General features: G+C 35.5%; 1 protein-coding gene across 1 annotated transcript; it reads left to right on the forward strand.

Moving 5' to 3' along the window:
- The first annotated feature begins 122 nt into the window (after positions 1 to 122).
- On the forward strand, positions 123 to 13,810 carry osbpl2a (oxysterol binding protein-like 2a). The gene is made up of 14 exons (XM_051096663.1): positions 123 to 228; positions 3,978 to 4,075; positions 4,147 to 4,258; positions 4,368 to 4,443; positions 4,605 to 4,739; positions 7,160 to 7,257; positions 7,366 to 7,548; positions 8,171 to 8,278; positions 8,446 to 8,535; positions 8,733 to 8,859; positions 10,471 to 10,590; positions 10,689 to 10,812; positions 10,927 to 11,017; positions 12,208 to 13,810. Exons 2-14 carry the CDS (start codon positions 4,039 to 4,041, stop codon positions 12,308 to 12,310), a joined length of 1,404 nt encoding a protein of 467 aa, XP_050952620.1. The 5' UTR covers positions 123 to 228; positions 3,978 to 4,038; the 3' UTR covers positions 12,311 to 13,810.
- Positions 13,811 to 13,902: the final 92 nt, after the last annotated feature.

Consider the following 13,902-nt stretch of genomic DNA (forward strand, 5'->3'; position numbering starts at 1 on the left):
TTAATATCGTGCGTTTGCAGAGGGGTCTTCTTTCATAATAGGCCAGTGCTTCTGTCAATCTAACGTCGCCCCGCCCATTTTTGGCTGTACCGCTTCTTTAACCCTCCAATCCAGTGTGTTCTCCCGTCCTGGCGAAATGTATCCGCCCCGCTGTCAGTCTTCCCAAACTGGGCGCTTGTTTTCTGTCCCACCGGAGAAAGGAGCGATCAAGCTTTACATTATTGAAAGGTAACGCGACACACGCACAGTACACAGCCTGCTAAGCAAGATCGACGTTACACGTCGTGTTATTTTGTGCCTTCCTAAAGGTTTTCACGATATCAAACGGGTTGATGAGTAATATTCGGGTTTATCATTGGTCAATGCTCATTGCTAGCGGCTAACGCGGGTCAAAACAGCTCAAGCCAAACACCCAGTGCCTTCCGCCCGCAGTAGATCCAGTTTGGAGATGCCGAGCGAGGCAGGTTATTCATAGTATCAGATATGTTTGTATATCTAACGGGACATAACTTGAATGTCAGCCTGCCCTCATGCATGGATGGCTAGACGTTGCATGGGCAATAATTTGGCAATGTACCTGGTCAGGATGGGTGGACGTAGATTGTGTGTTGTGCTATTATGGTGCTGCGTGTGATTATACACTAAGAAGTGCATTCTATGTCTGAATCAACTGACTGTCCTGTGGTTTTGATGGGCTTAATCTACTACTGTTTTGACTGACACTCTTTACACCTGTGCATATGATGAAAGAGATGCTACTATGATCCATCAGTTAGTTGACAACACTGATAGTTCTAGGGAAGCATTTTGAATTGATTGAGAAGCGCCCATAGTGTGGAGGTGTATTGGGAAAAAAGTAGTTTTATTCATGAGAGTTATATTAAATTGATCAAAATGACATTTACATTATTTTATTTTTTAATAAATGCTGTTTTTTTTTACTTTCTACTAAAATCCTGAAAATTATATCAGCATTTTCTACAAAAACATTAGTCAGCATAAAACAGAAAACAATTATTTTAAATTGTTATAATATTTAACAATTTTGTATTACTGTTTTAACTCAATTGAAGGCTTGATAAGCATAAGAGACCTCTTTCGGAAATCTTACTGATCCCAAACTATACTTATATGTGAGTCCAGTCTTTAAGACCATGCTGCTTTATGGTATTGCTACTATAAAAATGTTTATTTAACTAACGGCAAGTAACTGTTGTTAATTAGTACTTTATGCACTTTATAATTTCTTTATGCTCAACTATGAGGAACTTTGCCACTTTTTCTGAGAACCAGGTACTTATGTGGTTGTCTTAGTCACCTTCAATCTGCACTATATAATTTTCCAGTCAGTTGTATGACTAGTTTTCTCTGTTTATTGTTGTTATAACAGCACATCACAGCCAGAAGACGTGCATCCAACCTGAAAGGGTGCATTGTTTTCGTGATTATTTTGAAGTATTTGAAAGAAAGTGTAAAAAGTTTTGTTTCCTAGGGGTTTTCTTATACATATATGGTTAAATAATACTGTTAAAGTCTGTTTTGGTGAGGTATGTAGTGTAGGAAGGGTATTAATTTTGTTTTTTTGTTTTCATATATTGTGCAATGTTTGTGTTTATGTAAATGGAATTAGATATTTGTTTTGATACTTTATACATTACAGAAATATTGTATTATTCACACGCATATATTTTTTTTACAGAACAAAACAGGAAAATGATAGCTGTTTTCTACAAATGGTCTGTTCTATGTGTGCCGTTTTGGCTGCCTTGCACCCTATCCTTCACATTAAGAGTCCAAGGTTTTCTTTGTTCCTATCCAAAGCCTGTGTTCAGTCCCAGCCACCCCTAGTCTACATTCATTTCAGTTGAGCTACCTTAAATTTGTGTGGTTGCAAAACGACCAGGGCTACGTGCTGCTCAGCCAGCCAAGACTTCCTCTATTGGCGCTTTACCACATGGGTGTTTGAATATGTGATAGCTGTCAGCTTAAGTTAAGTGGCTGCTTTGCCTTTCAGAGTTCCAAATAATTTGCATGATGCCCACCTCCGTTATATAGTTTTTTAAACTGCTTTGCATTTTGTTCATCCACCGCTGTATAAATGGTGGTCTGAACAAGAGTTTTCCATTTTAGCTCTCTGTTTCTGTGTGTTACTGTAAGTCAATGATATGAAGCTTATTTATGTGTCTGTTTCATTCATTTATTCAAAAGCACATTACAAATGCAATTCAAGCAATGACCTAAATACATCTTAAGCATTTTTTAAATGTAAAATTAATTCAAATTGAAATTAATTTTGATTTTTGGAGGACATAACTTTCTTGATATATAAAAATGAAGCATAAATTAAATACTTAAAAGTTTTAAAGAATTTCATTATTTTACACTACCAGTCAAAAGTTTTTGAACAGTAATATTTTTCATCTTTTTTTTTAAAGAAGTCTCATCTGCTCACCAAGCCTGCGTTTATTTGATCCAAAGTTCAGCAAAAACAGTAATATTTCGAAATATTTTTTTACTCCTTTAAAATAACTGTCTTCTATTTGAATGTTGAAAACAACTGAGTAGATTTTTTCAGGTTTCTCTGAAAGTTCAGAAGAACAGCATTTATCTGAAATAGAAATCTTTTGTAACATTATAAATGTGTTTATTATCACTTTTGATCAATTTAAAGCATCCCTGCTAAATAAAAGTATTAATTTCTAATATTATACTGACACCAAGCTTTTGAATATTTAATTAATATATTTTTTTTATTTCAGATAAATGCTGAGCTTTGGAGATTTCTATTTATCAAAGAATCCTGAAAAAATACTCAACTGTTTTAAATATTGATAATAATAATTATTATTAATAATAAATGTTTCTTGAACTGCAATTCAGCATATTAAAATGATTTCTGAAGGTTCATGTGACACTGAAGACTGGAGTAATAATGCTGAAAATTTTGCTTTTTGAAATATATTCAAATAGAAAACATAAATAAATGCAGGCTTGGTGAGTAGAAGACACTTCTTAAAAAAACAATAAAAATCTCTAACCCTAACCCTAATCATTTATTTCATTGTAATCATTTACCTTTTTTCTTGACATTGTTAACAAAACTTTTGTTTGTCATGTGGTGCCAAAATCATGTGGCAAGGTAAAACCAATAAGCAAAAAAAAACCTATTTATCAAAAAATCCTGAAAAAATATACTACTTTCCACCAAAATATTAAGCAGCACAACTGTTTTCAAGAATTTACTACTAATAAAAAGCAATTTATTGAGCACTAATTCAGCAAATCCAAATTATTTCTGAAGCATTGCATGACACAAATTTAGCTTTGCCATCACACAAATAAAATGTAAAGTATATTAAAATGTTATTTTAAATTTTAAACCACAAACCTTTCAACAGCATTGTATATGGTATATATATTTTTATTAAATGTTTTTGATGTACTGTTATTAAAAACGGCATAAAAGTTTCTGAAAACATATAATGTTGTTATGAATACAAAGAGGTTATTTTTAAGAATTCTAAGAACTGTAACAAATGTGCTTTCATTTTCTTTATTATGGACGTGGACACCCTTATATGTTCCTAGGGACGTTTGCACTGAATTCCTGAATGGTATCTTTTCTTTAATTAAGCCAACATTGTGAATCGGTACAGTCAGTTGCAATAATGACAATCGGCTGCTGACACGGTCTCTCTCTGCTATGAGCTGCCATTGGCCATTAAAGGATTAGCTTGGTTGTACACTCTCATCAGATGGTTTTGCCAAGCACAGCTGTTTAAAGACTGCAGTGAGGTGATTGGATTTGTTCTGTGTGTTCAATATGGGAATAGACAGAGAGTAGGCTGGCATTAGTGTCCAGTATATTCCAGGTTTACGGCATATATGTACGTTAATGATTCATTTTTACTGTGTCGTCCAGTTTTGTATTTTTTAATTTTCAATCCTTTAATATTATTCTCTGGCTTGATCTACAGAACACATTCAAGCTGTAAAACAATGCCTTCTGATTGACATTAGCAGCAGTAACTGTCCATCATGAACAGCGAGGAAGAGTTCTATGATGCTGAGACAGGTACGTGATGAAGTAGTACCGTACATCACATTTTTATCATCACCTACGGCTAAATCCCTCTTGTGTCTCAGGTTTAGAATCAGACGACTCGTGTGAAGTCAGCTTTAAAGATGCCTGCGTCTATGAGAGCAAGCAGACGGTGAATGGCAAGGTGCCATCTGAAAATGGAGTGTGGGAGAGGCGGTAAGGAGTCTGAATAGCGTGAAATAATATCCAGTGGCAGGAAACAAAATGTGAACATGTTTGTCCGTTGGACTATGTAATGTAATAATGTGTGTGTCTGTGTGTTCAGAACCACTCTGCCTGCGCCCATGTTCTCCAGAAATGACTTTAGTGTGTGGGGCTTCCTGAAGAAATGCATTGGAATGGTGAGCGCAAGTTACTTTGACCAAACAACAGCTTAGTCAAAAGAGCCCTAATTCAACCCAACATGATATATGAAATTGTAAAAGAGACCTGTTATTTAGATTATGGTGTCATTGTCCACATGCCAAGCCATTTTTGTCTGGAAAAACTTTTTTCTTTGCAGGAGCTGTCAAAGATAACAATGCCTATTGTTTTCAACGAACCGCTGAGCTTCTTGCAGAGGATTACAGAGTACATGGAACATACATACCTCATCCATAAAGCTTGTACACTTTCTGACTCAATAGAGCGTATGCAGGTTAGTACCGCCAGGGTTTCTGCAGCTCTTAAAAAGTTTTAATTCGTCCTTCCACAAATTAAGACCTTTTTAAAACTAAACAACAAAAAAAAGTAAATTTCCCTTAGTGTTTTTGTTTTGTTTTCCAATACAAATACCTAAACATCCTTAAAGCTGCATTATGTAACTTTTTTTTTTTGGGGTAAAAATAATCTGACATCAATTACTGAATAACTACATAACCATTCAGTGGTTACTTTAGCCCGATTCACAATGGTAAGTTTCTAATGTTTTGTAATTTAAGTGGTTCAGGTTGTTCGTCTTTGGAAAGGAAAAAAAAGACGTGACGTGGTGTCCCATACTTGGAATTTGTTCTCTGCATTTCACCCATCCAAGTAGTGAGTAGTGAACAAACACACATCTGGAGCAGCGAGCAGCCATTTTTGCTATGGCTATGCCCAGTGTATAGAAGGTGGAAGAGAGCGCTGGTCATTCACTCCCCCCCACCTACAATCCTTGCCGGTACTGGGACTCGAACCTGCAACCTTTGGGTTTCAAGTCCGACTCTCTAACCATTAGGCCCCTGTCTTTAAATCATTATGTCATGTTTGTATACAAGACTCTTGGCTAGTAGGCTATATCGCGTGCAGTGTTGCCAAGTCCACTGTTTTCCCAGGAAATTGGGCTACTTAACAGAATTGTCACGAGTTGTTCATCATATCTGCAGGTTGAAGTGACTGCAATGACGTGATATTAAGCCCCTGGAATGCGAATTTTACCAGGGGAACCTTTTCAGAAATATGTATTTTACCCTCCACAACAAGATTTTTACCAGGGGACCCCCCTCAAATTGTGACTGGGCTAGTTTTGGGCCAGTTTGCAATAGAAATTGGGCAGGTTTTGTTGCGAAAACCTGGCAACCCTGATCATGTGTGGATGCTGCAGTTGGTGAATCATTTATAGCCTCTTCTTCAGCAGCTGGATTGGAATAATTAAATTTGTGATTTTAGAACGAGTTCTAAGAAACATTAATTTGTAAAAGAACAAGATTCATTTGAATCTTTCGATGACATTCGAATGGTATGACAATTAGAGATTAAATTGAAATCTACGGATAACACTAATACACTAAATACATGTCGTCATGCATGTTAACAACATCAACAAAGTATAATATTTTGTACGGTTTGAAGTGATCTGAGCTTACTTTGTGATCCTTAGATTTAATCACCATCGGTAGCACAATTTATTGTAAAACTTTTTTTTTCAGTTGGTCAGAACAAAACCGCCAGACATGTTACAATTTCATGTTACAGATGAAATTTTCGGGTTAAACGTCTTATTTTGGACATACTTCTAAGATGTAGTATCTGTAATTCTGAATTACACTGAATACCCACACTGGTGCATTGACTGAAAGCCCACACATACAGCTCAAAACATTATATTCATCCACGCTGAGGAGCTGTGCCGATGCACAACCCATGTAAGGAAGATAATTCTGCAAATAACTGAAGTTGCAGGTTTTCAAACATCGATGGTATCAAAGGCAAAATGTAACATAATGCAGCTTTAAATCAGGATGCATTTACTTGAGATGTGAAATAAAGATCTGAGGTTTTCTGAGAGCAATATTAAGTTAATGCTTAGAAGAAGAACAAATATCTTTCGGCGGGGAATGAAAATGTGCAGATATTTGTTTTTGTGTTAATCATAAACTGTTTTGATCAGTTTCTCAGAAAATAAGCCATCTTATGTCATTTTGTTTTACAATGCATCTTATTTTAATAATCTTCAGATATTTGAATTAAAATATAATGAAGATCTATTGGAAGTTGTATTTTCAAACTTTAGTGTTTTTCTCTTTGTGTGATCTCTAGACATTTACATTTAGAGAACATATCATATGTGACCCTGGTCTTAACTTAAGTAGCAGTAGCCAAAAATACATTGTATGCGTCAAAATAGTTTTTTTTATTTAATGCCAAAATTTTTTAGGATATTAAGTAAAGATCATGTTCCATGAAGATATTTTGTACATTTCCCTCCGTATTTATATCAAAACCTAATTTTTAATTAATATGTAATATGCAATGCTAAGAACTTCATTTGGACAACTTTATAGGTGATTTTCTCAATATTTTGATTTTTTATTTTTTTTTGGCCAAATATTGTCCTATCCTTATTTATTCAGCTTTCAGATAATGTATAACTCTCACTTTTAAGAAATTGACCCTTATGACTGGTTTTGTGGTCACATATTATATTTAATTTATTCCTTACATTTTCTTTAATTGGTCTTAAAAAGGTCTTTAAAAGTTTTAAATTAGCCTTCATAAACCCTGCAGAAACCTGGCCTCCTTTATATTTTACTCTCACGTGTGTGCATGCATGGAACACTCAAACAGATCTTTATTACGCAATTGCATTTTATTTGTCAGCTTGTTGCCGCATTTGCTGTTTCTGCTGTTGCATCACAATGGGACAGAACTGGAAAACCTTTTAACCCTTTATTAGGAGAGACTTTTGAGCTTACAAGGTAAATCTACAGGACATTTGAACTAAAATGCTATACAGCATTTTCTACAAAGCTGAAGATGTAAATCTAAATGAGCTTCCACCAATGTTTTTGAATGTCTGTGCTCAGGGATGAAGAGGGTTACCGCATGGTCTCAGAACAGGTGAGCCACCATCCACCAATCAGCGCCTTCTACGCAGAGTCACTCAATCAGGACTTCTCCTTTCACGGCTCGATCTACCCTAAACTGAAATTCTGGGGGAAGAGTGTGGAGGCAGAGCCTAAAGGCACTATGACACTTGAGCTCTCCAAGTGAGTTTTATTTGACAGTGACATGTGACCCTGGACCACAAAACCAGTCATAAGTAGCATTCGTAGCATTTTTTTCTTTTATGCCAAAAATCATTAGGATATTAAGTAAAATCATGTTCCATGGAGATATTTTGTAAATTTCCTACCGTAAATATATCAAAACTTAATTTTTGATTAGTAATATGCATTGCTAAGAACTTCATTTGGAAAACTTTAAAGGTGATTTTCTCAATAATTTGATTTTTTTTGCACCCTCAGATTCCAGATTTTCAAATATTGTCCGATCCTAACAAACCATACATAAATGCTTTCAAAGGATGTATAAATCTTAATTTCAGGAAATTTACCCTTATGACTGATTTTGTGCTCTTGGCTCACATATAGTATAATATTATCACTTTTTATTGGAGCTGGAGAATCATTGAGATCCTCAAGTACAACTGAGCAAGGCAATAACTTTTCCTTGCCCTTAGTGTACTGTAACTCGCTTTGGAAAGAATGATTTGCTAGATAAGTAACATGCTGGAATGTCCATTTATTATTTAGCATGTTTTGTATGCGTGTTGAAGAGATTTTGGGTGCTAGTTATGGCTGAGTTATTTTTTCCCTCGCTCTCTCTCAGGCACAGAGAAGCTTACACATGGACAAACCCTATGTGCTGTGTGCATAATGTTATTTTGGGTAAACTGTGGATTGAGCAGTATGGGACAGTGGAAATTGTCAACCACAGGTATTTCATCTCTTTCCTTTCTGACGCTAAATATTCAGCCTGCATTTTCAACATTTAAATATTGTTGTCGTAAAGGCTACAGTGTTATCTTTCCATGTCACATTGTGGATTAATGTTCACTCAATCCCATATTTTTGATTGAGTAACCTTCTCTCTGTTCATTTTAGCACTGGGGACAAGTGTGTGCTGAATTTTAAGCCATGCGGCATGTTTGGCAAAGAGCTGCATAGGGTAGAGGGACATATCCAGGACAAGAGGTGAGCAGTCATTCGTATCAAATGTCAGTGGGTATATCTGGCTCCCAGCCTGTAGAGTTCACTCTGCACATCTACTCTGTCTAGCACTAAAGGCATCAGCAATTTCTTTTACAGCTGGATTGTATGTGTACTTTTACTTTGGTGTTTTTGATGTACTTCTTGGTGTTTCTGACTCATTTTGTCTGGGTGTATTTTAGTAAAAAGAAGCATCGGGTTATCTATGGGAAGTGGACCGAGTGTGTATATAGCATTGAGCCAAAAGTTTACGAAGCCAACAAGAAAGCAGAGAAGAAAAGCGGAGGAGATTCCAAGAAACACAAGCAGGTAGAAGGCGTTAGTCATTTATCTCTTTCTGCAGAGTTGTGATGTATTTTCTCTTCTGTTTTCACATGGAAGTCCAAAATGGCTCTCACGCATCCTCAAATAGAGACTTCACCACTTACCACAATAGAGACTGTTTGCAAACTCTTAGAAGTGAGCAGTATGCCAGCTGAGAAAGTTTCAAGATCTTTACTGTGGTGTGAAAGAAATATCAAGCAGAGCATGTTCTTTCTTGAACTCTTTGTTCAGATTTTTTTCTGATATATTTTTTAATTTAGTTATTTCAATAGAACACAAATCAGTTATACACTATTGTTCAAATGTTCAAGGTCTGTAAGATTTTTTTAAAATATTTTGAAAGCGGTCTCTTATACCAAGTCACCAAGTCTGCCTTTATTTGATCAAAAATACAGTAAAAACAGTAATATTGTGATTATATTGTTACAATTTACTTTTTTTTTTTTTTTTAATTTGAAACTATTTGTTTTATTTATTCCTCTGTTGGCAAAGCTGAATTTACTCCAAAGCATCCAAGTCATCATTCCAAATCCTTAAGAAATCATCCTAATATTTCAGAAAACATCCATTATTACTATCCATGTTATAAACAGTTATTTTTGTGGAAACCGTGATGCAATTTTTTCAGAATTCTTTGATGAATGGAAAGTTGAAAATAATAGCATTATTATTATCTTTAACATTATAATTAACATTATAAATGTCTTTACTGTCAGCTTTGATCAATTTATCAAAAAAGAAATGTTAATTGTAATTGAAAAACAAAATTTAATTATAATGATCTCCAGTGTTTGCTAGAAATCAATTCTTGTTTCCTTCTTTTTTTTTTTTTTTATTAACACACAATTTCAGTGAAAAGCCAAGGTAAAGACAGTTGGTTTTTAGCAGTGTAGCCTCATTAACTGTGAGCCACCATCATACTAGAATTTGTAGTTCAGTTAGTTTTCGTAGTCTATTGCTTCCTGATCTTGCTTTATCTACAGTTGAGGTCAAAAGTTTACGTACACCTTGTACAATGTGCAAGATGTTTATTATTTTACCAAAATAAGTAGGATCATACAAATGCATTAAAAAAATTATTTTTTATTTAGTTCTTACAAACCTTGCTCTTAATGCTTGGTTTTTCGTACTGGAGCATCAGTGATCATTTGAGTCCCTCAGTTGTCCTCATTGTGAAAAGATGGATCTCAAAATCATACAGTCATTGTTGGAAAGGGTTCAAATTACACGGAAATGCTGAAAAACCAAAGAATTTGTGGGACCTGAAGGATTTTTCTAAAGAACAGCAGCCAGTTTAACTGTTCAGGAGAATAAAGTGACTCATAACAAAACTATCACTAAAAATAACACAAGGTTGTTTTTATATTTCTCTTCTGGACTATATGTAAACATCTTTCATGTGAAATATCTTATTCAGGTTAGTAATAAATAAAAAATAACATGCATTTTGTATGATCCCTCTTATTTTTGTAAAATAATTAACATTCTGCAAGGTGTATGTAAACTTTTGACTTCAACTATATAGTGTTTAATGGTTTTAATATGAATGTAAGGCATTATGGGGTATTAATGCTAGTACTGTATGCATGTGATTAGGAGCAGAGTACAGGGGGTGATGAAGCAGATGAAATGCCAGATGTCCAGGAGACGGTCACTATGATCCCAGGCAGTACGCTGCTATGGAGAATAGCCCCTCGACCACCACACTCAACACAGGTAACCCTAAGCCCACAATGACTCCAACATCTTTCTTGGTTGATTGCATGTTATGCTTATTCTCTTTTTACTTTCTTTTTGTTCTTAATTCTGTTTAGATGTATAATTTCACTAACTTTGCTATGACGCTTAATGAACTGGAGCCTGGCATGACTGGAGTCATAGCACCAACAGACTGTCGTTTGCGGCCTGACATCAGAGCTATGGAGAATGGGGATATTGGTATGGACAATTTCTCTTTTGGCCCATTCTGTTACCATCTGTCTAGTATGCTATCTATTGAATGGTGCTCCACTTATTTTATCCCCACATTTAAAAGCTATTCTTAAATTCCAGATACTGCAAGTCGAGAGAAGGAGAGACTGGAAGAGAAGCAAAGAGCTGCCAGAAGAGAGCGTGCTAAAGACGAAGAAGAATGGTCTACAAGGCAAGTATTTGAATTAGGAGCATAACCATCCACTTTTTTTACCGGCCTGAGTCAAAAATCTCATTTTGTATCATTCCTTTCAGATTTAGAAATAGGTTAGATCTATTTTGTTTTTGTTTAGCAGACAAAAATGAAAGCTGCTCATGAAAATGTTATCAAATGAAGACAAACAGAGTGCTGTATTAAACAATTTATTAAAGGGAACCCCGAATATTAAGACACGTATGGCTTAATATAATGTATATGATGTCTATTTTTGAAGCATGTAGTAGAAAACCATTACAGATTTACATTATTTGAAAATTCACATCGTTTTATACATATTTTGGACTATGGGGGGCGGCATTATTAAGATGACATTAAATGGCTGCACTCGGTACGCTACCTTTTGCTACTTTTACCGCAACACAACTCGTAATACATTAATACAACTTGTGGCATTTAGTTGTAATTTTCAGTCGAAGGAATAAGAGAAGCGACGTCTTCACTGCTATCATAGCAATAAGAAGAGAAGAAAAGAATGAGAAGATGCCAGTGCATTAATAAAACTACCTAAAGATCCGCGTCTTTGTTCTCTCCACATTAACTCTGATGCCTTTAGGGCTTTAAGTAGACCATAGCTGCTGAAAGAGCTCACAAACGGCAGAGACAAGAAACGCTAGATGTCATCCTGGCAGGATGTAAACATGTCGACGCTAGTCATGACGCTGCAGCCACTGAAGGAGTTTCTCAGCATGGATTTCACTTGATATCCAGGGACGTTTAGACTCCTTGTGGGAAAAAAAATGATGGTACGGCATTTAGTTTGAGCCTACGCTTATCAATTCCCACCTGTAAGCTCTTTCAGTAGCTGTGGTCATATCAGTATTTTATTGTCCAAGTTGTGTTGCTGTAAAAATAGCAGAAGGTAGTACCAGTACCTCACCTAGTAAAACCACTTCACGTCATCAAAATAATGGCACCCCTCCCATAGTCCAAAATATGTGTAAAACAATGTGGATTTTTTAAATAACATAAATCTTTCATGGGTTTTCTACTACATATTTCAGTAAGAGACTTCATGTACGTTATATTGAGCCACACAAGTCTTAATACGCAGGTTCACATTAAATTGCTCTGGTTTAAGTTAAGTTAAGATAGGCTTTTACTTTTTTTTTTTTTTTTAACATTTTTGGTCTTCAATCTTTCAGATGGTTTCAGCAAGGCAATAATCCGTACACTGGAACTGCAGACTGGATCTACAAAGGTGGTTACTTTGACAGGAGGTACTCTGAACTTCCAGACATCTACTGATGCGGTTGGGAAGACGAAAAGAGTCTTGAGATTCATCCTTCGCTCTCCTTCACTCAGTCCATATCATCTTCTCTCCTTAAGCTCTTTTCTCTGTTTTTTTTCGTCGGAAATGTGAGATTCATATGAACAGTTTTTGGACAAAGCCTCTTCGCAAATTCTACTCTTTACTCGAATCTGGAATTCAGTGTGAATGGATTTATTTATTTTGAGAGGTAGGGAATGCCTTAATTATTCACTGTTTTTTTTCTCATGTATGTTAGATTTTGAGTTAAACATTCTGTGCAAACCTCAGTATGTTTAGAAATTGCTAGTTTATGTACAGTATGTGCTAACTTACCTTTCCATGCGTCTCGCTAGTTACACTCAGGTGTTCATTTTATGGGTACAAGTGGTTAGTGATGGCATCGCTGCAGTGCCATCTGTGAAGATAGCCAATTTTTTTGTGTTATTATTGAAATGTGAGGCTGCTCAGAACCTGTAGAGCATAATTTAGTTTTTTTGTTCAAACTAATGCTATTTTATCATCTCTATTATATGCTTTTGTTTTTCCTTATCTTAGAAATACAACCTGTGTTTTTGGTATGCATGATGTGCAGGAACTTCACAGTTAAAGATTCTGCCTGATTTTGAGTACCTTGAGTTAATTTTTCCGAGTTATCCCGCCTTTGTTCAGAAATTACGGTTATATAAGGCTCTCAAAGGCCGTTTTCTCACCATCTCCATGGTACAGGGGAGTTTACTAAAACTAATATTCTCATTCCTCACACGTTTAGAAATATTTTAGCTCTGTTTTATTTTTGTTTGACAGACAAAAATGAAAGCTGCTCATGAAAAATGTTTACTTGGTAAAAAATAGCTGTTTTTTAATTATTAAAAAGCTCTTATAAATAACAAAAATCCTATTTCATCCTAGCATTGTTGTTTTGAGTGTGTTTATGGTTGCCAAAGCGACTTTTCTCTTGTAGAAACTAAAGCCATATAACTCATCAGGACTGCAATGTTGAGTGATACATCCTGGTGAATGAAACAGAGATGGGTGCTAAACTTTTATTTTTATTTCAGCACTTAATGGCTCACGAATGTCAAGGTGCTTCACCTTAGCCCACATATACATATATATTCACGTGTACCAAAAATGCTCAGAATGTGCTTCGTTGCTCACATGCTTTCTCATTCTGCAAGGACTAATTTTTTTCCAGACATACAAATCGTAGACGAGATGACCTCAGAGGATCGTGAAAGACACCCTTGACTTTTATTTCGAAACTTTAAACAATACTGTGATTTTAACACTCACAAATCTCAGAAGCTATGCAAACATTGATGGGAATGTCTGTCTGTCTATGAATTGTACAATTTAATGTGTCAATAAGCTCCACTGTTTATGTAAAATACTTTGGTTGGCTTAGCGGAAAGTTGTCACGCATGCTAGTACTTTTGCCGATGGTTTTACACACTATTATTGGCTGTTTTGTAAGCCTAAAATTGGTTAGGTGGAGACACAGATGTATGTGACTGCAGTGATGAATAACACTGTTCTAATTTCTAATTATTAGAAATGGTTATCCTTTACACTTAATGGGAGCTCATCA

The sequence above is a fragment of the Labeo rohita genome, chromosome 23 (genome assembly GCF_022985175.1).
Source record: "Labeo rohita strain BAU-BD-2019 chromosome 23, IGBB_LRoh.1.0, whole genome shotgun sequence".
Lineage (NCBI taxonomy): Eukaryota > Metazoa > Chordata > Actinopteri > Cypriniformes > Cyprinidae > Labeo > Labeo rohita.

Excerpts from the sequence above, each read along its gene's own strand:
- osbpl2a (XM_051096663.1), top strand. The coding sequence starts at position 4,039 with ATGAACAGCGAGGAAGAGTTCTATGATGCTGAGACAG. Across the intron at positions 4,740-7,159 it reads ACTCAATAGAGCGTATGCAG|CTTGTTGCCGCATTTGCTGT; the intron begins GTTAGTACCGCC and ends TTTATTTGTCAG. Across the intron at positions 7,258-7,365 it reads GAGACTTTTGAGCTTACAAG|GGATGAAGAGGGTTACCGCA; the intron begins GTAAATCTACAG and ends GTCTGTGCTCAG.